Below are 27,245 nucleotides of genomic sequence, written 5' to 3'. Positions count from 1 at the left end.
ATTTTTCAAGAACATGAGGTTCATCTTAGATGAATAAATTAGATGGAGAAAGAAAAACATTATGACTTCATTCATATGTGGCATGATACAAAACAAACCCTTATACCAAATAAAATAAAAACAAAGTTTCAGGCTCTAAAATCAATTAGAGGACACTAGAAGTGAAGAGAAAAGGAGGTAGGTAAGGTATGGTGATGGATAAATAGTATCAGATTTTCAGTGGTGAATTTAATGAAGCACAAACATGTTACTTTAAATTGAGGCACACCTTATATAGCATTACAGTGTACTGTCACTTCCGTAAAAAGTGAAATTTTAAAAATTATCTTCAGTCCATGGTGAATAAAAGGATCCATGTTTTCCCCATATATACAGAAGACTGCAACTTGTACGGGTCTTAAGATGTGAGGCCCCAGGTTCAATCCCCGATACTTCTTACTAAATGAATGAAAATAAATAAATAGACTGCCAAAGCTCAAAGTAAACTATAGACCAAACATGACTGTCACCCATTGCCTCTTTTGAAAACCACAACACCCAATAAGAAAGAGAGAACAAAAGGGAATGCCCTGCCACAGAGGCAGGGTGGGATGGGGGGGAGGGGCGGTGGGAGGGATACTGGGATCTGTGGTGGTGGGAAATGGGCACTGGTGGAGGGATGGGTATTTGATCATTGTATAATTGAAACCCAAGCACAAAAATTTGTAAGTCTGCAACTGTACCTCATGATGTCTCACTAAAAAAAAAAGGATTCACTCTTGAACATTTAATACCATTAAATATATTTTTCAGCATCATTTTAGCATTTGAGGTTTTTTTTTTGGTCATGGAACACATCACTATGTTAAAAATGTCTTCTCTTTTAATCTTTTGGTTGTTAGGAGTATTCAGCATTATAAACAACTGTGAAATAGCATCTTAGTAGGTGAATCTATCATTGTCTTAAGAGTGAAATTACTGCAAAGCCAAAGGAAGTTTTTAGAGGTTTTGTGATTATCTTCATTTTCCAGCTGACCTACATGAAAGGGTGGCATTGACTTCAGAATTTCTCACAGGGTCTTCATTGTGCATCCTAAAATTAGCGCATCACAGGGCTCTGATCCTTTAGCTTTCATTTCCTGTTCCAGGCTCTCAGATGTGAGATCTAAAAACTTTTGTCTGTAATGCTAACTCCCAGTGGGCAGGCTGTAGGTGTTTAAATACAAACAACAGTGAAGCTAGTTGCTGTGGAAATGTATGTGGGAGAGGAAGACAGAGAAACACATCCTTAGAAGCTGTGCCATGGTCTTAGTGATCTAAATATACTGACAGTGCTTCAAAGACAGAGAAGGACCTGCTCAAGGCCATACCATGAGTCAGCAGTGAAATCTCAAATAAGATTTTATCCCCCAACTTTTATGCCATTATAAAGATAAATACATGAGAAGGTGAAGAGATAGCATTTATGCATAATTTTTAAGACCATTTGTAACTTGAAATGCCCCCAAATTTTAAGAGAACTACCTAAAGATTGACATTTCAGGTAAACAAATATAAATTACTTAAAGGTATTGATGGGTATTTAGAAAATAAAAAAAAATTAAGTTATTGAGATGAAGAGAGAATAATAGGATATTTAAGGCAGATAGAAATCTGCATTATATTTAAGATGTGCCTTATATTCGAATGTACCTTATATTTAAGAGTGTGTATGTGCATTTTTCTGTGTGTGTGTGTGTATGTGTGTGAGAGAAGAAGAGATAGGTAGAGAGTCCACCTATGTGTGATTATGTAAAGGTAAAGGTAAAGGCCCTCCCGTTGATCGTCGATTTGCTCGAGTGGGCCCAGTAACATCTCCATTGGAGACTTTGTTGTTACTGTGTTCGGCATATCGAATACGTCACGGGGAGCTTGCCAGGCTCTGCCGTGCGGGCGAGATACTCTCGGTAGCTTGCCAGGCTCTCCAGGAGGGGCGGAGGAATCGAACTCGGGTCGGCCATGTTGGCCGCTTGTAAGGTGAACGCCCTACCCGCTGTGCTATCGCGTGTGTTTAGGTAGGTATGAAATTGAAGAGTTCATGAGTTAAAGCCTAGACTTAAGGGCTGGAACGATAGCACAGTGAGTAGGGCGTTTGCCTTGCATTCGGCCAACCCGGGTTCAATTTCCAGCATCCCGTATGGTCCCCCAAGCACTGAAGGAGTAATTTCTGAGTGCATGAGCCAGGAATAACCCCTGTGCATCGCCAGGTGTGACCCCGCCCCCCCCCCCAAAAAAAAAGCCTAGACTTAGCATGGTTACCAAAGGATTCCTGAGGGTATAAACCTTGGAGTGAGAATCGAACTTGGGCAGTCTTTCTGAATGAGACAAACAAATAAAAACAGCTTTTATTTTAGACCAGAGGCATGAATCTGCATGATTTTACAGCTTGTGGGAGGATCAAAGAGATGCGCAGTACTGGAACTGAAGTCTTCTGATTTTTCTTGGGTCTAGTGCTTATTCCACTACTAGCAAGTATATAAGGAAGCATCTGGAAAAGCAAAACACAGGCTGTAAATTCTGGGAGGGGTACACAAAATAAAAGGAAAAAAAAAAAGAAAGAAGCGAAAGAAGGTCCTGACCTTGAGAGTAAGATCCATTCATCTAGTGCTATTCTTTTAGATGAGGAACTGAACTCAGGAGTTTTTTGGGACACAGATAACCAGTATACAATATACCAGTGGACAATAACTCCACTCTGACATTCATCCTGGTGGAGACTGACTGAAAAACACCTTGTGATTAATTATTCTTTCTGATGATCATATTCAAGCTTGTGCACAAACCTATTTGTATGTGGTACTTAGACAGACTAGAGAGATGTAGCCATGCCACATAGGAATTTCCTAAGGAACTCAAACATCATAGAAATAGAAAGGACACAGACCTCCAAGCAAAGCAAATATAAAGATGACTTAACTTTTGCTATATGTGAGGCAGTAAATAAAGAGATCTTCACACATCATTAATTGAATGAAGGTTCGTCATTGGCTAGTCCTAAACTAATGAGACTCACCCTATACTCTGTTGGTTCTTAAAATAGAAGAAAATAACAAGTACTTTCGCATGTCCAGTCCTTTGAATGTACCTAATGTGTACAAGGGAGTTCTTTAGTGTTTTTTGATTACTCCCTTCACTGAGCTTTTTCATCCTTTTGCAGATTCTTTGACTTCTGCAAGGTCAGGGAAGCTGTGCTGAGAAGGACTGCTCTCAGGGTGTACCTCCAGAAACCCAAGGACTTTCCCTCCCTTTAGTAGTCTGGGGCTCATTGACATATTTTTGTTGAGACATCACCCCACCTCCACCTTTAAAGGATGAGAAAGATGATAAACTTACAAACTCTCAGAATGGGCAAACTATGTCATAGGAAGTGTGCCAAAGTGAACTAGAGTATACATTTTCTTCTCTCAAAGACAAACCAAGGGTAACCCCACTCTCTTCTGGGAAGAAGCTATCTTGACCAGCTATCTTATGAATGCCTGTCCAAGTTATTTGCTTCAGTGCCCATATTAGTAGTAGTATTAGGGTAATATTAATATTAGAGGAGCAATTAGTTTTGTTATTATGGAAATATCATACATAGAATGGTAGATAAAACAAAAGTATAATGATGTGATTTTCTAATATTATTACACGCTGTGTTCTGGAAAATGAGGAGTCTTCATTTGGAAGAAAAAAGAGACAGATTTTATATGGAAGGTGTTAGCAAAGAAATTCCTGCAGTCTCGGATTTGAATGGGAAATAACAGTTATGAACTTTTTAATTTTAGACATATTTTGTTAATTAAAAACCCTAGAAAAAATTGATTGCTGTAGCTCAGTAGTAATCAGTATTCCTGTTTCCTAGATGACAAATCTGATTTTTTCCATATGAAAGATAATCTCAAGCCTTCTTAGAAAATTGGCAGAATCAATGTTTGGAAATAGTCAAGATGAGCAAGAAAGCTTTCAAATTGAAGGGGGTCCTACTGGTTAAAGATGAATAAGTTGAGCTTCAGTAATGTGAAGAATTGCCATGTACAATAGCCAAGACATGGAAGCAACCTGAGTGTCATAATACAAATGAGTGGATAAAGGAGAGGTGGCATATATCCACAATGGAAAACACTCAGCTTTCAGAAGATGCAATCTTCCTTTTGCTGCAGTATGTATGAAATGGAAGGGCATCATAGCAGATGAAATAAGTGAGAAGAAGAAAGACAAATACTGGGGGAGTCTCAGTCATTTGTAACATATGAATAAAGTAAAAGAAAATATGATGTCTTTTGAATACAAACTAGTAGACTCTGTCCATGGAGCTGAGATTAACAAGTTGGAGATGAAGTTGGTGAGAAATGAGCTATAGGTGTTTAGTGGACTGAAGTGGAGGGATATTTGGACTGAAGTGGTGGGATATTTGGAACTTTGGTGGCAGCAGGGTGTGGTGACATTTGACCCCTAAAATATATAAATTTTGGCATTCTTGTAAACTAATGTTGCTTCAATAAAAACTAAACTCAAAATGGTAACAAATCAAAACTCATCAAGTGCATTTAAGTGCATAAAGATGTAATGACACTAAGGAAACGAAATGATTGGTTACCTTTCAAGTATGACAACCAATTCATTATCATGAAAACTGGGTAAAGAAAAGGAAAGAATAAGCATTTACCTTGACTTTGACTTTCTTTTTTGTTTTGACTTTGACTTTTCTTTATGAATTACATTAGCATAACCTAGTAGTCAACAAGAGGAGTGGTCTTTTAATGAAGTCATTCCAGTTAATAATTAAAAAAAAGTATAATTAGTCTATCATCATTTTGTAATCTTAAGATATTAACAGATTTAGGCATAGAAAATCAAATTCTGAAATTCTTGGGAATTCTTGGGCATATCAATTATCAAAAAAAATGAAAAAGTTAAAGGTTAATGCCTCTTTTTCCTATTTGTAGCATCACATTTTTCTCCTTTTCATGGATTTTGATTTTTCATTACTACAGCATCATAGCAGGTTTGAGAGATAGCACAGCGGGTAGGGCATTTATTTGCCTTGCACATAGCCAACCCAGGTTAGATTCCTCTGCCCCTCTCTGAGATCCTGGCAAGCTACCGAGAGTATCTTGCCCGCACAACAAAGCCTGGCAAGCTACCTGTGACATATTTGATATGCCAAAAACAGTAACAACAAGTCTCACAATTTGTTATGAGACATTACTGGTGCTGCTCAAGCAAATCGATGAACAATGGGAGGACAGTGCTATACAGTGCAGTGCTATACAACATCATAGCATATTAGGGACATAACCTGCCACCTCATTGTAGGATTTACCATATCTACTCTTAAAAGTGGTTAAAAAAAGTTTTAAAATATTTTAAGTGTATTTACCTATCTTTTGTTTATTTCCTAGCCTATGACATTGGCCAATGAAAACAAGCTCTGAAATGTCAACAGTTGAGGATAGCAAACAGAGGTGGTGAGGCCTGCACACTGGAAGAGACCTAGGGACAATAACTGAAGGATTCTGACACTGGTGGGGTGGTGGGTGTGGTGTAGTGGCATTGGAAGCAAAGAGCAAGAATATAAAAACTATTGAAATCATGATATCGCAATTAAATTTTTGACCAAAAATGTGTATTTTCCAGAGGAATGAAAAAATAGATGGTTAAACTTGGAGCGATAGCACAGCGGGTAGGGCGTTGGCCTTACAAGCGGCCAACATGGCCGACCCGAGTTCGATTCCTCCGCCCCTCTCGGAGAGCCCGGCAAGCTACCGAGAGTATTCGATATGCCAGACACAGTAACAACAAAGTCTCCAATGGAGACGTTACTGGGCCCGCTCGAGCAAATCGACGATCAACGGGAGGGCCTTTACCTTTACCTTTACCTTAAACTAGTTAAGGTGAAATTAAAATACCTTACCATAGGAACATATCTTTTTGGATACACTATAGTTTTTATAGTGGTCTTAGGCATGGCTGTGGCTGGTTCCAAAGGCCTTCAGCTGCTGGGGCTCTGTCCACATGCTTGGACAAGCCTCACGCATGAAGAAATTGGCAAAGGAACCCAGGTGTGCAGGACCCGAGGCTGAGATCTCCAAGGCTGCTTGGATCAGGGCTGGGCCTCTGTCACCCAGATCCCCCATCTTCCAGTAGCTAGACAGTTACACCCACCAACTGCCCCTAGCGCCGTGTAATCCCATCAACAGCCAAGACCCAGAGACTATAAAACAAAGCTCCCGGGAGCACGAGGCCAAGATCACTTATTGTCAAGTTCTCCCTCTCGGAGAACCTGGCAGGCTGCTGAGAGTATCCTGCCCGCACAGCAGAGTTTGGCAAGCTCCCTGTGGCATATTTGATATACCAAAATCCAGTAACAATAATGGGTCTCATTTCCCTAACCCTGAAAGGGCCTCCAATGTGACCCTTGCTAAAATCTCAGGGCTAGAACGAACAGAGACGTTACTGGTGCCTGCTTGAGGAAATCGATGAACGATGGGGTAACAGTGATAGAGTGATAGTTTTTAAAATTAACTGAAAATGACATTGATACTTTACAAAATGTGTTTTTTAATTTGTTGGGTTCTGTTATTTTTTTGGTATAAAGTTGCTAGCTTTATGACAAATAATACACCCATAAATTTTCTTTTTTAAAATGTAACCTGTGTGCTCTCAGTTTGCATTTTAAAGTACATAATGCATGCATTAGGTGAGAATATCATCTCACCTTTTTTTCCCCACTTTTTAAAAAATAAAATAGTTTTTCCTGATGGAAATTTAGAGAACTGTGAGGAGAGAGAGAGGGAGATACGTGTTCTAGAGAGAACACGTTTCTCCAGGGAAGAAAAGGGCCTCTCCTTTTTTTCTAAAGGAGGTGGTATCATGCTGAGTGAAGTCAGTCAGAAGGGCCAGAAGGAAAGAGGTAGATATGTCATGATCTCTCTCAGATGTGGGACTTAAAGATACACAGCAAGATAAAACAAAGGGCAAAAGGCAAAATAAAAGGAGAAGTACGCCACATGATTGAGTGGTGATGGGAGAGCTTAAAAGGGAGGGGCTTTGGAGTTCTTTGGGGAAAGATCTAGGCACACTGGTGATGGATATGGTTTTGAACTTATGTACATGAGAGACCGTCATAATGTTCTAAACCACAGAATCTCAATAAAATATTTTTTTAAAAAAAAGTAAAATTTGTTAAAAATTTTGTTAAAAAACAAAAGGAAATTTTGTTAAAAACATGACTGTTAGCACAACCGATTTATATTTGTCCATAAATTACAGCTGAAAAATATACAACTATCATACAAAACTGAGTAAAGAAACATCTCTCTCACATAGGCATGCATGTAAATTAAAAGAAAAAAAACGGCAATTCAACTAGCTAGAGTTCACTTGTATAGTCTTTGGCCATGCCAGTGTTTGTATCAGCAACTGCAGTAAACATAGGTTTCTTTGCTAATGACATATGGCAGCAGCTACATTTTGAGACCACATGGTCTTTGGAAGGTTGAGTGAAGTGGGCAGTTGGCAACATTACATGTTCAGTGTACTGAATGCTGTAATTGTGAATGCCACAAGGGCTACTGAACTCTGACTTAATCAGGAAAATGGAGAGTATCACTTTTCCATATTATTACAGCAATGTCTGTAGGGGAAAATCTTATGTAATTTTGAATATATGTTGCTAACCACTGTTGTTTTCTTGAATTTTCTGTGAGCTAAACTCCAGATTAGCCAACAATTTCTTTCATACTTGAAAATAATGTGGAAAGTTTAGAATTATAGCTCATGATTGCAGTACTAAGACCTTAGGAGCTGAGCTATTTGTAATTTCCAAGAATTTGAAGACAATATAAATTTCCAAATTATATGCATTTTACTAAGATACTGCAATTTTTTATTATTCTAAACTATTGTATTATAAAATTGGCTTTCCTTTCTTGATGTATATAGCTACAAAGTTCAATCCTACAAGTGTAACTACCACCACAATCTGTATACAAAACAGTTTGATTACCCAGAAACATTTCCTCATGATATTAATTTAAGGTCAGCCTTCCCTGTTAATAATATCAGGCAACAATTGATTTGCTTTTCATCACTATAACTTTATTTTTGAGAGTGTCATGGTAGATACAATTTTACAGAATATAGCCGCTTGAGATTTATAAAAATAACCAAATGTATCACTTGTTATTTCTCAAATTGTTGTATATTATACGGGTATATCATAATTTATTTATCAATTTATCCACTGAAAGACTGAGGTCTTAGTGATTAAGAGTAGAGCTATTCATTTCTGTGTGTAATGAAGTTTTTGTTTAGGATAAATACTCAGACGTGTGGTCTGATTTGAAAAAAGTCTAACAAATATTTTACAGAATGACTGTCTGGTTTTGCCGTACTGGTATCAATGTAGGAGAGAGGTTCAGTTTCTCTGAAGATCCATATTGGTCTTGTCAATAATTTTTAATTATAGCATTCTTAAAGTATACAGTTGGCATTTTGTTGTGTTAATTTGCACTTTCTTAATGGCAAATGGAGTTGAAGTTTTAAAAATTATTATTGAGATAACATGGTTTACAATAGTGTTAATATTTTATTTTAGGTATACAATTTTGTTGTTTTGGGGGGCTATAACCAAGAGTGTTCAGGGCTTATTCCTACAAGGAAAACTCCTGGGTGTTTTAGGGGACTATATGTGGTGCCGGAGATAGGTCTGTTGTGTATACAAGTGCTTAAGTCTACTATCACTTCCCCTAGGTGTATAATTATTTTTGTTTTGTTTTTAATAAAAATTAATTTTAAAAAAGAAGCATAGGAATTAAACTTTCACCATTAATGAAATGAGTAGGAAATTATCTTATCTAAATAGGATACTTGATTACAACAGTTGTTTAGATGATACATTTGAAATGTTTGCATATTTGTGATTGCTTATGTGTGCTCTACAGAATAAAAGAACCAGAAGAATTGTTGACTAAAATGTTTAAAGAAGTGGAATAAATACAATAGTAACAGTACAATAAATAGTTCCATTATTTTGCAATAGAGAATTTAAATGTTTCTAATTCTCAAGTATTTATGATGTATGTTCTTTTATAAAAAATTATTTTATTTTATAAATTTGTTCACAATAATTTATTACATTTACTATTCCAATACCAATCCCACCACCATTACACTTTTACACCACCATATTTTGAATGTTTCCACCCAAACCCCCAAACCTTGCCCCCAAGGAGGACCTAAATAACTTATTTTGTATTGCTTGTTATGAGTAATCTGCTAAAAATGATCAAAAAAGTTTCCTTAGAGGAAAGTGTGTGAAGATTGTTGTATGTCACCCTGGGGCCATTAAGCCTTTTTATAAGAGATTGCTAACATGCCCAGCAAGCTACCGAGAGTATCTTGCCCTCATGGCAAAGCCTGGTAAGCTACCCGTAGCGTATTCGATATGCTAAACACAGTAACAACAAGTCTCACAAGTCTCACCAGTGAGACGTTACTGGTGCCCGCTTGAGCAAATGGGAACAATGGGAGGACAATGCTACAGTGCTACAGTGCTACTAACATGCTGTTAAAGGTTGAGCCGTGTGTGCTTTTTTCTCCCCATGATTGTGGGGAGAAAATTTACACTTTACACTCCATTAAATGTGTGTGATGTACTCTTGGTACATCAATGGTGTTGAGTATGAGATGTTATGCAGCCGTAAATTTGAGGCTGTATGCTACAGGAATTCTAAAATTTTAAATATGGTTATACAGTTGAGGTTAATTGAACTTTTTGTTTTTTTTTTTTTTAACTGGATGGTGACTTTGGAGTCTGGAGGCATCTCTGTAGCGCATCACTCTGTGTTTCTCTCTTCCAAGAGATTTATCTGTGATTCTCTAAATCATGGTTTCTAAAGAGCTTATATGGTGCCAGAAGCAGTTCCTGGGCATTACTGTCAGGTTATTGGAAGCACAGGGAGATGAGGGGAGGTCACCCATTCCTGACTCTGTATGCCTGAAGATCAGTCGCAATCCTGCAAACCTAGATATTTCAGCAAATTGACTCATGATGAGGCTTACCTGAGCCTGTGGAGATTGACTGTGAGCATGGTGGCAATTAAATTCTGGAGATCTTTGGCTGCCAGGGCTCTTTTGGAATGGGGAACTAACCCATGCTCCTACAGGTTGCCTTGGATGAGATAGCCTGGTTCAGGGGGTCAGAGACATTTCTGAGTCATGTTGCTCTCTGTTGCTTTCTTTCTTTCTTTCTTTTTTTTATGTAGGAGTACTGCTATTTATTCAGCCACTGATTAGGCTGATTGAATTTTGCATGAATTCCACCTTACTTTTTTCCCCATTTTTTATAATTTTATTTATTGAATCACTGTGAGAGCAGTTACAAAGCTTTCGGGTTTAAGTCTCGGTCATACCATGAAACACCCATACCTTCACCAGTGCCCATTCTCCACCACCTAAAACCCCAGTATACCCCCATCCGACACCCTCCCCCTACCTGTGGGGCATATGATTTCCAAATCACTCTCTCTATACTTTGATCACATTCAACATTTCGACACCACATCCACCATTATTATTTGTGATTTTACCCCAACACTCAGATCAGCTGAAAAGGCAACAGTAGACAATTTGTTTTCTATATCTGGTCATGAATAATATATGATGTCGTGCGGTTGCAGTAGTGGCTGCGTAATTTTGAAATTCTGAAATTTTAACAATTAAATCTGGAGAGATTTCCTGCCCAAACCTGCTAGGTTCTGAGATCTGTTCCTGAGTCTCTGGGATCATGGCCATTAGCAGCTTGATCAGGAGCCAGAGAGGCTGTTCGTGGGCAGTGACTCGTGATCTCGTTGGGGTGGGGAGGAAAGGGCCGGCTCCACCCCCATCCCATGAGGCCCCACGTGTTTCGTCATTGCGGGTCCAAACCTGATTGTCCAGTGGTCTCTGGTGGATGGCGGCCACCGAGCCACCAAGGGGGGGAAGGCCAAGGCACAAAACCTATTCCCACCTGGGGTGGCCCAGAGCTTGTAACCTACTGCGTGGCCCACACGCATTTCTGCCAAAGCTGCTGGGTTTTGAGATTTGTTTCTCAGTCTCTGGGATCATGGCCGTTAAGTAGCTTGATCAGGAGCCAGAGAAGCCATTTGTGGGCGGTGACTCAGGGTCTCGTTGGACGGGGAGGAAAGGGCTGGTCCACCCCCATCCTGTGAGGCCCAGTGTGTCTCGTCACTTCGGGCCCAACCTCACTCTCTAGTGGCCTCTGGAAGATGGGGGCCACCAGGCTGCCAAGGGGGAGCAGGCGGAGGGACAGCAACCTTTCCCCCCTGGGGTGGTCCGGTGACAGTAACCTACAGCATGGCCTACAAGCATTTCTGCCAAAAGCTGCTGGGTTTTGAGATCTCAGTCTCTGGGATCATGGGCATTAAGCAGCTTGATTGGGAGCCAGAGAGTTCATTTGTGGGAGGTGACTCAGGGTCTCGTTGGACGGGGAGGAAAGGGCCGGTCCACCCCCATCCTGTGAAACCCCACGTGTCTCGTCACTATGGACCCAAAACCTCACTGTCCAATGGCCTCTGGAAGATGGTGGCAACCAGGCTGCCAAGGGGGAGCAGGCAGAGGAACAGAACCCTTTCCCCCCTGGGGTGGCCAGGCGACAGTAACCTATTGCATGGTCCAGACGCATTTCTGCCAAAAGCTGTTGGGTTTTGTAATTTGTTTCTGAAACTGTGGGATAATAGCCATTAAGCAGTTCAATCAGGAACCAGAGAGGCCATGCCTCCAATTATATAGCTGAGCCAGAGGTGGTTTGTGGGTGTGTCTCCCACATACCTAAGCACAGTGGTAGGGTGTTTGCCTTGCGCACAGCCGGCCCGGCCGAGCCTGGTTTGATTCCTCTGCCCCTCTCGGAGAGCCTGGCAAGCTACTTAGAGTATCTCGCCCACACAGCAAAGCTTGGCAAGCTACCCATGACATACTCAATATGCCAAACACAGTAACAACAAGTCTCACGATAGAGACGTTACTGGGCAAGCAAATCGATGAATAACGGGAGGACCACCATAACTTTCTTGGTAAACTTTGCCCCAAGGTTTTGGGGTCTGGCCAAAGACACAGCAGTAATTTGGGGGTATCTAGAAGTCTGAAGGCACCATGAGGCTACTGATGCACCCGCCTCACAGGTACAGATTGACCTCCTGGTGGCACCATACCCCCTGTTACTTTCTTTCAAGACGTTTATTAATGGATTGTGACCATTAATGAGCTTATATGGCTCCATAATTCTTTTTATTGGGAGGGGGCACACCCTGTGTTGCTCAGGGATCTTTCCTGTCTATGTGCTCAGGGCTCTTCCTTGCAGTGCTCAGGAGGCCATATGTGGTGCTACAGATGAAACCAGGTTGGCCATATACAAGGCAAGAGCCCTACACTCTGTACTATTTCTCCTCTTTCTCACATGCCAACCCCAGGTGTACAATTCTGCTGCACTGAACTTACCACCAAAGCACCAGTATCGATACCTGTTCTCAGTAGGTCCAATCTTTTGTGCCCTTTTCCACCTCACATTACCTTTTCCCTCCCTCCCCACTGCCAATCACTGCTAATCTCAGTTATGTTATCAGTTTATGAGTTTATTTTCATTTGCCGTTATTCCCTTGCCTTGTTTCTTTATATGTATACGACATATAAGCAAGACAGTCAGGTATTGATATTTATTCTATTTACTTATTTTACTTATTATGGTATCTTTGAGTTCTGTTCATATGCAGCAAAATGCAAGATTTCATAATTCCTTATAACACAGTAGTATGCCATTATGTATGTATGCCTCACTTTCTTTAACCTTTTATAGATTTCTGATCATTTGAGTTGTTTCCAAGTCTTGGATATTGTAAATAGAATGTGGAGTACACATATCTTTTTGAATTAGAGTTATTGTGTTTTTGGCTTAGATACCAAGGGGTATGATTATTGGATCATATTATAGTTTTATTTTCAGTTTTTTTCACATCTACAGACACTAACAAATAGATACTAACTGAGTTATGAATTCAGATGTGAGAACAGGCATTGAGAACACTGTTAAGGAAGTGGTGGAAATGATTCCTGTGTGTGGGAAGTGTTGTATATGAGAGTAAAGGGTGGAGAGACTGGTGACCTGCAGGAGACTGATGAACATGAGTCATAACAGAATAATAATGAAAAAATCAGACAAAAAGAGGTCAGTGGCATTATGAGACTTTATGACCTTGTTTCACATACTGTGTGATGACATGATTCACTAGAACTGTGGCAGAGAATGACTCCACTGGAATAGCTGTGAGGGTCATAGGAGTTATGGAATAAAGGAAATTTGGAGTTAAAAGTTGGTTGGTTCATTAATATCACTATTGAGATCATTTAAGATAATGATGTGCGTGGTATGGAGAAGAAAACTGTGAACCAGATTTCTTTACTGTAGAGAGCTGTCACAGCAATGCAAGCAAAAGGCAGTAACATTTAGCAGACATTAGGTGCCTCCTGAGAGAAATCAGAGGGTAGTCTGAAGAGAAATACCCAGAAATGGAAAAATTAAAAGAGACTGGGCCCAATCCCTTCTGTGCTAGCTCTGTGCTCATCTCTCAAATGAGGGCTGGGAAATGAGTAGCCTCCTTTTGAGGGCAGGTCCCTGGGGAAGGAAGCATCCTTGGTCAGAATCAGGTTTGGTAACACCAGGAAGTATCTGTAGCACTCTGTGGAGTTGAGAATGTTTACAGTAGAATGGGCAAAATAGTTGAGCAAAACAAAGAATTTGGAAGAGTCAGCAGTAGGATGGGACTCTCCCCCAGGGAATACGTTGCTACACAGAAATGGGCATCTTAATGGCAGAGCCTACAATGCATGCCAAAGTCTTAGATAAGAGATACAAGATAAATGGAGTCAGTACTCCTAGGAGCTATCAACTGAGAGCAGGGGAATTATGCAACATCTGATGGTAGCAGTTCAAGGCCTTTTCTATTGGAGGGCAAGCAGAGACCAGCTTATGGTGCTGTGGTGGTAGGGGTGGTTCCCACATACTTGCTAGTTGGACACTAACTTTTGCCCCACATCTCTGTGAGACCACTTGTGCTCATGAACCACCTTTGGAAGAACTTTACCTATTTGGGATTCCAGAATTTATTTTGTTTATATCTTTTTTTTGGTATAATGTTAGGGATCAAACCCAAGGTCTCACACAATCAAGGCAAGAGCTCTACTACTGTATTACATCCCTGGAACAGTTAGTTTGATTTTTATTCTTCCCTAAGATATTCTTGGGACTCCACGTCAGGCTGTTCTTACTTGGGGTACCCCAGAGGGGAGCAGGTGAGAGCCCTTCCCACCCCCAAGGGACCCAGCCCCAGCAGCCAACCTCTACTACCCAACCTCTACCACACTGCAGGCTGCTTTCCGGACCATGCAGCCATGCCTACCCATTTTCCATAATTAACATTCCATGTTTGATGAAGTTCAGACAGTGGGCAACAAATCATAGAGAGAAATTATATATATATATATATATATATATATATATATATATCTATCTTGGAGAGCCCGGCAAGCTACCGAGAGTATCCTGCCCACACGGGCAGAGCCTGGCAAGCTCCCCATGGTGCATTCAATATACCAAAACCAGTTAATATAACAGGTCTCATTCCCCTGACCCTGATGACCCTGAAAGAGCTTCCAATCATTGGGAAAGACAAGTAAGGAGAGGCTGCTAAAATCTCAGGGCTGGGACGAGTAGAAACATTACTGGTGCCTGCTCTAGTAAATTGACGAACAATGGGATGATAGTGATACAGTGAAGATATTCTCTACCAATTTGTGTCACATGACCTATTTTAAATTTCAAGTACAAATATTATTTTATTTATTGAAATAATATAATTATTATTAATCTCCAGGATTCAGCACAACTTTACATCATTCTTGAATAGAGTTTTTGGCTTATTATTCAACATTGTTAAATTTTTGGCCTATTATTCAACATTGTTAAATTTTTTCTTTAAGAACAAATAATTATGTGAAATGAGAGGGTTGGTTTCTAGCATAAAATAATTATTTTGTACTCCTCATGCTAGGGCTCAGAACTCAAATGCTACATAAAATGTTACCCTAAATGAAAATCAGCATAAAATCTGTTTAAAAAATCACTGGTGTGTAACCAAAAATGAGTAACTGAACACTATCAGCTGAACTCTACACCATTTTGGTGCTTAGTGAACTTAAATTGCCCAAGCAGATATTGCCATCGATGACTACCTATTTCATACTTCCTGTCTCTGACAATGCAGTGGAACTTTGGGAATGCATAAGGACATGGGATCGGTCAGAAAACAGATTTGCTTACCTAGTAGTATGTGTGGAGGACATGGAAACATTGATGAAGAAGTATTTTTACTTAGTGTCTGGATCTAAGAAAAAAAAACTATATGCTATCTCTCTTCATCCTTTGCGGGCTTTGCTTCTTTAGAGTAATTCTGTTTTTAAGGTGAGATTGAAATTTAGAGATCCATTATGATAACAAAAGGTATCTGTATGAAAGAGTGAGGATTTCTGTTTTCAGTCAGCACTTCAAGACTCATTGAGAATGGTCAGAAGTTCCCGTGAAACACGTCCTCTAGCATGTCTTCTTGCATGCTAGGTATCTGGCCACACTTTTGCTCTGAAGTGCTTTGTGTTGTGTGTTCGTTCACTGAGGTGACTAACAGTTTGGAGAACTACTGAGTTGCCAGCCAGGATCCTAAACAAACAGGAACTAAAGAGGACAGAGGACAGATTTGGGAGGCTGACTTCACCATGACTGTACTTCCAATTCAAACTAACAAAAGAAGATATAGTATGATTTTTGTGAGTTAGAAAAAAATCAGTGCGTATTGAGGTTGCATTGCCTAGAATATGGTATGTAGCAATATATATGAGATTTGGTTTCAGAAGGGTAGGGGGTTGGGACCGTAGGGGTGTCAATTGATATCATACCTGGTGATGCTTGAGGGTCACTCTGGGGACCATGTGGTGCCAGGGAATCAAACCAGCTCAGCTGCTTGCAAGGCAAGCACTTTAATCCCTATATTATATCGCCAGCCCTCAGTATGAAAGGAAAATACAAAGGAAATACACAGGTCGGGTGAGAGCAGACTCACCTGACCTGCGTGAGAATGGGTGTCAGGTGAAGGAGTCATTTTTCATTGATGCCGCCTCCTCAGGGTAAAGCAGCCCTCAGCTCTTGTATTTTTCTTTCCTGCAGGACATTTGTGAAGATATTTCAGACCACGTTGAGCAGATCCATGCTCTCCTTGAAACCGAGTTCTCCCTGAAGCTGCTGTCCTACTCTGTCAATGTGATCGTGGACATCCATGCAGTGCAGCTCCTCTGGCACCAGCTCCGAGTCTCAGTGCTGGTTCTTCGGGAGCGCATTCTGCAAGGCCTGCAGGACGCCAATGGCAACTACACCAGGCAGACAGACATTTTGCAAGCCTTTTCTGAAGAGACAAATGAGGTGGGTATTTCCTTTAGAACCAGATGATGTCTTGTGAAGTGTGAGCATTTGACAGTGTTTCAGTTCAGAGAGGTGAGCTTGGAGTTCTTTGAAGGGAAGTGAACAGGTCCTGAGCCAGGTTTTGAACCTAAGAAGAGTGATCAGAGGGCACTTCTCATATGAATAAAGCTTTAGGCCATGGTTTACTCACTTCTGGTAGTTTGCCCTGCTACCACATGGAGTTGGGCTGGAGCAATAGCTCAGCGGATAGGGCGTTTGCCTTGCATGCAGCTGACCCAGCCGACCCGGGTTCGATTCCTCTGCCCCTCTTGAGAGCTCAGCAAGCTACCTAGAGTATCTTGCCTGCACAGCAAAGCCTGGAAAGCTAGCCATGACATATTCGATATGCCAAACACAGTAACAACAAGTCTCACAATGGAGACGTTACTGGACCCGCTCAAGCAAATCGATGAACAGTGGGAGGACAGTGCTACATTGCTACCACCTGGAGTTGTTGGTGTTATCTGGGCTCCTGTTTTCCACTCAATTATATAATGATGACTACTTATTGAACATATACTTTGTGCCAGACCCTTGGTGATAATAATATGTAATAGAAATTAAAGCAGGGTCTTTCCCTTCAAGGAGCTTAGAATGTAGGGAGTGATGGAGACAAGAGCAGATTTTGAGGCCAGGCTGTGATGTCTGTATGGTTGACTGGAGGACAGGAAAATTGGCATCTACTTCCGGTAGGGAAAATTTTACAGAAGTGAGCCTAACCTGAGGTCTAAATGAGAAGTTGCAATATTCTGGTAGATCATAACAAAGAGTGCTGTGACCAATGATCCAACAGTATGAGAGAGAATGAAAGGCTCAGAGAACTACTGATAGGGTAGAGCAAAAATTTCAAGGGTTCGGGAAGTGGGCTTTCAATTAATGGTCAACAGTGGCTGGAGTGGGAGTCCAGTGGATAGAGTGCTTACCTTAATGTTGTTAGCCTGGGTTTAAATCTCCGCACCTCTATGGCACCCCAGTTCCCTCCAGGGATGATCCCTAAAACAGAGCCAGGAGTAGGCTCCAGGTACCACCAAGTATAGCCCTAAAAAAATTAATAAATAAGCTAATGATAAACAGTTAAGATAATGAAGAGCAAACACCAGATGTAATAAACAAAACACTTGAACTTTAGTAAGAGGACAACAGAAGAGTTTGCTCAGCGACTTGCCAAGTTTAGATTCATGCTCTACAAAAATGTTATAAATTTGGTGAGTTAAATGGACTTTAGAAATTTATACAGTTAATATGTTGAGATGGTTTTGTGCCCATTATTAGTTTGTTGTCATAAAACTCCCCAGCCCTGTGGCAAACATATCCAAAAGTATGGTCAACCAAGGGTTCAGGAAGTGGGCTTTCAATTAATGGTCAACAGCCACTGTTGACCATTAATTGAAAGCCACTGTTGACCATTAATTGAAAGCCCACTGTTGACCATTAATTGAAAGCCACTGTTGACCATTAATTGAAAGCCCACTGTTGACCATTAATTGAAAGCCCACAACCCATATGGTTGCCACAGTGGCTGGGGAGTTTGGCTGATAAGACTGGAGAGTTTGAATTGCACACAGGAGCCCTAGGTCCCTTCCTGGGATCAACATGGTTCCCTAAGAATGGAGCTGGGAAGAACTCCCAAGCCCCATAGGGTGTGCCCAAAAATTAAAAAGAAAAGAATGGATACTGTAAATTTGTTCTCTTATTTGTATATCTACTCCCTTTGCTGTTGCTGGAATGTCCAGAGTCAATAATGTGTGTCGCTGGGCTGTGGTGCTCACACACTTGGTTGTAGTGCTCATATAGGGCTGCACTCTGTAGTGCAATGCTTGCACACATGGGCGGGGGGGGGCACACTATTTATGGTGCTTACTGACACTGTGGGTGCAGTGCTCACTAGGGCTATTTGCAATGTTCACACATCTGTGCACTGGTGATTGAATTCCTGGACATGGTGCCCACACATTTGTTTAGTTGAGATGTTCCCTGAAGGCTTCACCTTTTCATTGTGGTGCTTGCACACAAATGCCTGTGCACAAAGGATCACACAGTCTGTTGTGGAATCAGGGCTGCCAGACGGCAGAGCCACAGGAATTGTGCTACGGGCAACAGTGCGAATCAATCAAACCTGCAGCTTCCTGCAAACTTGCTTGCAAGACAGGCACCTTTGCCAGATGCCATCGAGTCATCCACCGGGCCTGAGGATAGTATCAGTGTGAATTCAAGTGAATTCTCCTGTTCCCAAATCAAACGGACATCGAAAGTCCAAAGCACTGTGCTAGTAAAGCAGGGACTCTGTGCATGTGTTTGCAGATGCTATAGATACATAGAATGTCTCTGTGTATATATATAAAAAATACCTTACGTCTGGGCACCCAATTTAGTGCTCTACTCTTGGTTTTATAATTATTATGTATTCTACAAGTTTATAAAGTGCTGATAAAATATCTAGCATTATTTATTTTTCATTCAAAATTTTTATTTCTCTGCAGCACCATGACTTACAACACTGTTCATGATAGCATTTTATGTACAGAATATTACAGCACCACACCTGCTACCAGAATGTCCATTTCCATCCACTATTGTCTTAGGGTCACCCTCATATCCCTCACCTCCACTCCCTGGACTGCCATCATGGTATGCTCAGTTCTGTAGACTAGTTCTGTGGTTCTGTTGCCTTTAGTCATGTTATTTCTTTACTGTTTCTTTATATCCTATATATGAGTGAGATCATTTTGTATGTCCCTCTCTCTCTTTCTGGCTGACATAACTCAGCATGATATCTGCTATTTTCATCCATGCAGTAGCAAATTTCATCTTTTCTTATAGCTGAGCAGTATTTCATATATATATATTTTATACATATATATATATGATATCACTGTCACTGTCCTCCCATTGTTCATCGATTTGCTCGAGTGGGCCCAGTAGCATTGTAAGACTTGTTGACTTGTTGTTACTGTGTGTGGCATATCGAATACGTCATGGGTAGCTTGCCAGGCTTTGCCATGCAGGCGAGATACTCTCGGTAGCTGCTGGGCTCTCCAAGAGGGGCAGAGGAATCAGACTCGAGTCAGTAGGGTCGGCCTTGCACAAGGCAAATGACCTACCCACTGTGCTATCGCTCCAGCCCATACATGACATATATCATATATATATTATATGTATAATAGTTTCTTTCAAATTTTTTTTCAACTTTTCAACTTGGGTTGTTTCCAGATTTTGCATTAAAAAATCCGCAATGAGTTCTGCTGTTTGTTAATATTATATTGGTTCAACATTATCAACAACACAAAAATATGTGCCTATTCTCATACATGATTAATATTTATTGATTGTTGTTGATAATTGTTTTCAGGATAGTAATCCTTTTGCTGTGGCGCTGAAGCATGTGGGACTCAAGTAAGCTTAGTTTTACTGCTTTCACTTGGTCTTTGTTTTTATTTAGTGCTCTCTGTTATTGTGGCTATGAGGTAAGTTACAGAGACTTCAGTAGGATCCTTTTGAAATCATACAAGGAATATGAAGATATGCTACTAGTTAGAAGACTATTAGTGATTATATGTTTCATTCTAAGTTTGATGCTTCTTTTTTAAAAATTTTTATTAGTGAGACACCATGAGGTACAGTTGTAGACTTAAAAATTTTTGTGCTTAGGTTTCAATTATACAATGATCAAATACCCATTCCTCCACTAGTGCCCATTTTCTACCACCATGGATCCCAGTATCCCTCCCACCCCCCATCCCCCCAATTCCACCCTGCCTCTGTGGCAAGGCATTTCTTTTGTTCTCTCTCTCCTTTTGGGTGTTGTGATTTGCAAAAGAGGCATTGAGTGGCAATCATGTTTGGTCTATAGTCTACTTTCAGCATGCTCTCATCCTGGGAGGATCCTCCCAATACCCTTAAAGGGTTCTTATTTGATATTCTTGTGACTATGATAGATCATGAAAAATCTTAGACTAGTCAACAGTACCCTAAGACTGATATCTATGAGGTATTTGCTAATGATGTAAAGATCAAACAAGGGGACAGCTTGTCTAAACTCAGCAGAGATCTTTCTATAGATATTATCTGCGTCCCAAGTCTACACATGCCTTTATTGTTTCTTCCATATGTACTGCTGCTCTGCCCAGTATTCAGTACTAATAAGTCACCTCCTATGTCTAATTCCTTTATGAGAAGGGGCATTAGACATCTTTGACTAAAGCCCATTTAGGTAATAGTTTTATTTATTTGTTCAACAAACAGTTGTTCAATCAACAAGTGTACCTGGGGATAGAGCAGTACTCTAGGCTTTATTATAATCATGGTTGTTGTTTGATAGACTGTGTGTCTGACGCAGTTTTGTGAACTTGCCTCATTCTTGAAGTGGTAACCAAAGAAATGAAGAGAAGCCACTGAGGATGATAATTTGTTGTTAACCATTTTGGCACAGCTGTTTCAAGCATAGATTGCTTAATATCCATTGTGTTTTTCATATATGAGCTCAACAGTTGTTTACAGACGTGGCGGGGAAAGCATATGCATTTTCAAATTTATGGTCAGTCTTCAGTTCTATTGCAGGAATGCAAGAGTATATTCTACAAAGGGCAAAGGTGTATTGAATTCTCAGTCATATTTCTGTGGATGTTTTTTGTGAACCGAAGCTCTTTCTCCATTTTTATCCTTACTAAAATTGTGGATTTTTGATTTTCTTTGTTTGTGCTACTGTGACACTGTGAGATGATTTCAAAAACTGGTTTGCTTTTATTTCTGCCAGCATACTAGAATTGTAGAAAACAAGAAAGGAATTAGTATAATTTGTTTTAACTTTATCAGTAGATAGTCTGTGAAAGGCTAGTAAAACAAAGTGGAAAGTATCATAAGACATACTGATAAACTAGCACAGCAGATGCCCTCCCAGTGAAATGAGATTAATTTTTCTCTTTTTTAGACGTTGGTTGAGTTTCATCATCATTCTGAAAAATAAGCTTGAAATTTAAGACATTGGCAAGTTCTTTGTCTTTTGGTCCTTGAAAAATAAGATACTTAAATTTTATTTATTATTTATTTATTAGCCATTATTGAGGTACTGGAGCGATAGCACAGCGGTAGGGCGTTTGCCTTGCACGCAGCCAACATGGCCGACCCGAGTTCGATTCCTCCGCCCCTCTCGGAGAGCCCGGCAAGCTACCGAGAGTATCTCGCCCGCACAGCAGAGCCTGGCAAGCTCCCTGTGATGTATTCGATATGCCAAACACAGTAACAACAAATATAGGGCTGGAGCGATAGCACAGCGGGTAGGGCGTTCGCCTTACAAGCGGCCAACATGGCCGACCCGAGTTTGATTCCTCCGCCCCTCTCGGAGAGCCCGGCAAGCTACCGGGAGTATTCGATATGCCAGACACAGTAACAACAAAGTCTCCAATGGAGACGTTACTGGGCCCGCTCGAGCAAATCGACGATCAACGGGAGGGCCTTTACCTTTACCTTACCTTTATTGAGGTACTGGAATTTACAATACAGTTAATAATGTTTTTCATGCATACATAATTCCAATACCAGACCCATCTCTAGAGAGCCTGCTTCCCAACCACCAGCGTCCCAAGTACCCCTTCCAACATTCCCATGTAAGACAAAATTTTTATTTTCAAGGACTTTGAACATTTGTTGTTCCCTTACTATGCTTCTTTTTAATCCCACATATAGGAAAGATCATAAACATATAGATGCATATAGCTAATCTCCTTAAATGTCATAAAATTATGGATCAATAGTAAGTTTATAAAGTAAAATACTAAAAAAATTACTTTTATGTATTAGTAGACTATAGACCGAATATGATTGCCACTCAGTGCCTCTTTTGCAAACCACAACACCCAAAAGAAGAGAGAGAACAAAAGGGAATGCCCTGCCACAGAGGCAGGGTGGGATGGGGGGGGGGATTGGGGGTGAGAGCAATACTTGGATCCGTGGTGGTGGAGAATGGGCACTGGTGGAGGGATGGGTACTTGATCATTGTATAACTGAAACCCAAGCACAAAAATTTCTAAGTCTACAACTGTACCTCATGGTGTTTTGCTAATAAAAATGAAAAAATAAATACATAAATAAATAAAATAAAAAATATTAAGCAGGAAAAAATAAAATTAATAGAATAATTCTATACTAATATTTTTAAATTTATTGGAAATATTTAAATTGTATAAAGGCAAAGTTTATTTAAATATGGAGTCGATCATGTATTATGAACAAATTGGCAAAAGGCTTACTAAAGCAAAACTAAAAACTAACAAATAAAACATAAGGCAAAGCTCAATATGTGTAAAAAGTGTATTGTACTAGTTTTTTCCTATATTCCAGATACTGTAAAAAGCTTTTATTGTTTCATTAAATAAGTAGGGTAAAGGGCATATTAGTTTAATTTTATAGATGAGAAGACACTAAGAAAGCTTAAGTCAATGTGTAGTAGAAATCAAACAAAAATTTCCAGTTTTTATCTCTATTGTAATAGCATTTCTTTTTCTCTCCTCTCCATTCCTGTCTCCCTCCCTTCCTTCCTGCCAACCTGCCCTACCTTCCCTAAACATTTATTGTTTTCCTTTTATGTGTAAGCCTTTAGGCCCTCAATGATGAATAATACATATTAGAAATCATCTTCTAGGGTTTTTTTTTAATCCCTTAATAGTTTTAGGAAGTTAGCAGGGCAGGTATTTATCTATATTCAAATAAGAGGATTGAAGTCAAGACAGATAAAAGTCACACAGGTAGTGATAACTCTTAATATTAGTACAATGGCAAATTATTAAGAATTGGGCCATGGTGTGGTAAGCATTTTACTCACCCTCTCTGTGAGACTGTGTTGGTCCTTCCAGAGCATGTGCTCCTGAATACCACTTTGTGCGTAGTGTGTTCTACCAGAGCACACAGTGCTGTGGAGGTCTGGATTAGATTATGACATAGGAAGTGCTGGGTTTGAAAACAGGTGTTTGCAGCACTATTTAAGCATCTTTGTATCTCCTACGGCACTGAGCTTGTACTGCTTGTCTATAAACATCTGATGATTTGAATTAAAAAACTCAGGTAATTACTATTTTAGGTATAAAGAAGGATAGATCAGTTTAGGTTGGTAGACTGGCTTTCATGGAGATAACTCTTGGACTTATCATTTCAGCCTATAAAAAGTAGAGATTCTTAAGAATTAGTATTATAGTCACATTTTTTGGAATACATTACCTAAACTATAATGTTTTCTTAATTTTGGAAAATATTTTGTGTATTTTTCCAAATGTACAAAATGCATGTTACTTGTTTCTCTCAATTCACTGCTTCTTTCTAGAACATGCACAGAATCATAGAATGGGACATGATAGAGCTGAAAGAAAGTTGAGCGTGAAGCGAGTCCATGAGTTCAGAGGACTCTGAGGGATGGTGTCATCCTGGTACAGGTCCATGAATTTGAATGATGCCAGTAACGGAAACTAAGCAAACACCATACATGCAGTAAAAGTATGAGGGAGGGACAAGCACATTTTTCACCCAGAACTAAAACCACAAAACTCTATTTCCAACTCTTTTTAACAGGAGCTTTAAAGTAGTACACAAAACTGACCCTGAAATAGGAGTGGACTCTGATTTCACCTTGCTATATTTTAATAAGCATATTTTCCAATCCATTAATTATATTAATATTATTTTTATAATTTAGTGTTATAAGTCTCATCCAGTTGGTTGCAAGTGTAGCGTTAAAGATGTAGAAGGGCATTTTTGAATTTGAGCTTTAGTTGGTTTAATTATAGCTGAAGAATAAAGCAAAATTTCTTTAAAATCATACACACACAACAGGATTTCCTTGATATCTGAGGTAAGATTAAAGCCAACAATAAAGTAAATAAAGTATCCAGAAATAAGGTCAATAAATGGTCACCTCCATAAAATGTAACTTTGAATTGAGAAACTGCTTAATAATGTCTTAAGTGAATGTCTATTTGAGTGGAGACTTGGTTAGGCAAGTTAAATGCACTGCACAGTTAAATGTGATCTTTCTGAAGTAGAGGGCAGTTAAGAATCACGTGCACATTTTCTTTAGCTCCAGTTTCACTGGAGACTTATGCATTTAAATGCATTAGAAAACTGTCTGGGAAATGGTTCAAAAAGAATATGATGGGGCTTAAAAATTAAATCTTAGTAAGCAGTATTTTAAGAAATGAAACTATTTGCACTGAGAAACTTCAGAGTTCTTGCCTTAAAATTTCCTCTGTATGCCAGAATCTAGAAAACTACTTTTGAAGAAAGCTCTTTAATATAATCAGCTAGAATAAGCATGTATAGGTAGATGCTTGTCACTTGGTCTTGAGAGTATGAAATGGATATGTTCTATGGCGGAGTATGTTTGTTATATTCTTCAGGAGGTATTTTTACACAGTAAAAAAGACAGTGGGGACCAGAGAGATAGTAGAGCTGGTAGGACACTAGCCTTGCGTAGCCAACCCAGATTCAATACCTGACTTCCCCTATGGTCCCTAGTGCACTGCCAGGAGTGATCCCTGAGCACCATGAGTAACCCATAAGCACTGCTAGGTAAGCCCCTCTACATCCTCACTCCCCCAAAATAAGTAGCATGGGGTCAGAAGGATAGTCTAGCAAGTAAGGTATTTGTCAACATTCAGTATTCCCTGGCTCAGTCACCCAAATACCACCTGGAATAACATGGTTCCCCAATTACCACCAAGAGCAACTACTGGACACAAAGTTTGGAGTAGCTCCTGAGCACCAGGACTCTCAATGACAGTCTTCCATACTCTGAGAAAGTCTACTTAGCAGGACTCAGGATAAGGCTCTCTTTGAAGCATATGTTTCTGATTGTGGTGTTTCATTTTCTGAAATGGATGATTATTGATACCTACAGACACAGTTTAAAAAAGTTTAAGATGTAATTTCATGCCATCTGTTCATTCATTTATTAAGCCCTGTTCTTTTCAAGCAAGACAATACTCTTGGTTATAAGTTCTGTGACCACCCCCCTCTCCACCCCCTACCACCTCCATCATTGGAGCCAAATGCAGTCTCAGCGTTATAATGGTTTCTGTCTGTCAGGGCAAGTTATAGATACTTTCACGGTCTGATTTCTATCTGAGTACTCTTGTTTCATTCACTTTTTTATAAAAATGTTTAGAATTTCTTTAGTCTCACTTAAGAAACTGTGGCACTGTATCTTATGTATTAGTAGAAGATAATGCAAATTTTAGCCATTTAGCAATTTAAATCCCAATTTGAGCATTGCTTTGAACTTACCTATAATTTCAGTTATTTGGTAAAGAAGTCACGTAATATTTTTCCTGAAATACAGCCAGCATTTAAACTGGGAATTTTCACTATTACTTTCTAATTGCAAATAGTATAATTTGTTTGATTTAACACATTCATTACATTTTTTTGACTTCTGAGTTTTCAGTTCATGTTGAAAGTGTCTAAGACTTAGGTTATTTTCAAAGAGTCTACTCTAGAAGCGAGTCTGGTCATCTGTTCCTCCCTCAGAAAAATGGAAGTTTGGGGATATAATGGCACTTTTTCTTTCATCTCCTAACGAATTCAGTTAGACCAGGTTATCCTTTATCTTAGAAGGCATAAAAGACTATCCCAGGCTTTCTAGCCCAAGTAGATAGTCATCAGTACAAATTCTCCCCATTTATATTGTGATATCAGAAACTGCATTGGTAAAGAGACATAACCTTAATCATATTGTTAAAGATAAAAAAAACTTTACATATTTACTTGTAATGCAGTTTTCCAGCATAGGGGAACTTAAATAAATCCAGACTATCTACATGTATAAATGACATTTATAAATGACAAGTCACTTGATGTCTACTTTACACAAATAGGAGCAGGGATGGAAGAGAAATGCATGCTTAGGAAGGAGTGGGGATAAGATAACAACATTTAGATGCATTAATTTTCTCCAGGTTTAACTCTTTCTCAAAGTGATGGGGACAAATAGAAACTAGTCTTTGAACTATTTCCTTTATGTGTTTATAAACTCAGCAGGTCATCTTTCTGTAATTTATGGATGCATATCTTACATGTCAATGTAGCATAACTGTTTTTTTAAAGCATATTGATTGAGCATCTACTATGAGCTAGCACTCTGGTAGGTGCTGCAATTATAGTTGTAAGCAAAATTGGCAGCCATGGAGGCTGTACTCCTACACTGCCTTGTTTGTAGAAACATTATTAATTAAGGTATTACAGAGGAAATAGCTATTAAATAAATAATACTTTAAAAAATACAAATTTAAGGTATAAATTGATATCGTGTGGGGCTGGAGCGATAGCACAGCAGGTAGGGTGTTTGCCTTGCACGCAGCCAACATGACCGACACCGGTTCGATTCCCAGCACCCCATGTGGTCCCCTGAGCACCGCCAGGAGCAATTCCTGAGTGCATGAGGCAGGAGTAACTCCTGAGCATCGCCGGGTGTGACCCAAAAAGCAAAAAAAAAATATTGATATCGTGGGCTTGACCTTGACCATTTATTTTAAGTCTCTAGGTCCACTATTTAAAAAAATTCTTAAAAACTGAAGAATAGAAAACTGTCTACAACAATAAGATAAGCAGATTAAAATATGCCTTTCTGTATGTCGAACCAGAAGCAATTGAAGCTTCTGCATTTCTTCCCTCTGGAGTGACTTCTGTTGCAATTTCACTTGAG

The 27,245-nt window shown here is 39.6% G+C and overlaps 1 protein-coding gene across 2 annotated transcripts in view; it reads left to right on the top strand.

Moving 5' to 3' along the window:
- AKAP6 (A-kinase anchoring protein 6) overlaps nucleotides 1–27,245 on the top strand; it is a 562,035-nt gene that overhangs the window by 212,772 nt on the left and 322,018 nt on the right. For both annotated transcript variants that reach the window (XM_056134199.1, XM_056134200.1), the window contains exon 3: nucleotides 16,271–16,522. In XM_056134199.1, coding sequence (XP_055990174.1) covers nucleotides 16,271–16,522 — 252 coding nt within the window. The remainder of the gene's footprint in view (nucleotides 1–16,270; nucleotides 16,523–27,245) is intronic.

This window comes from Sorex fumeus, unplaced genomic scaffold (genome assembly GCF_029834395.1).
Source record: "Sorex fumeus unplaced genomic scaffold, SorFum_2.1 ptg000098l, whole genome shotgun sequence".
Taxonomy (NCBI): Eukaryota; Metazoa; Chordata; class Mammalia; order Eulipotyphla; family Soricidae; genus Sorex; species Sorex fumeus.
The sequence above is the reverse complement of the archived record's forward strand: the minus strand, read 5'-3'. Positions and strand labels throughout refer to the sequence as shown.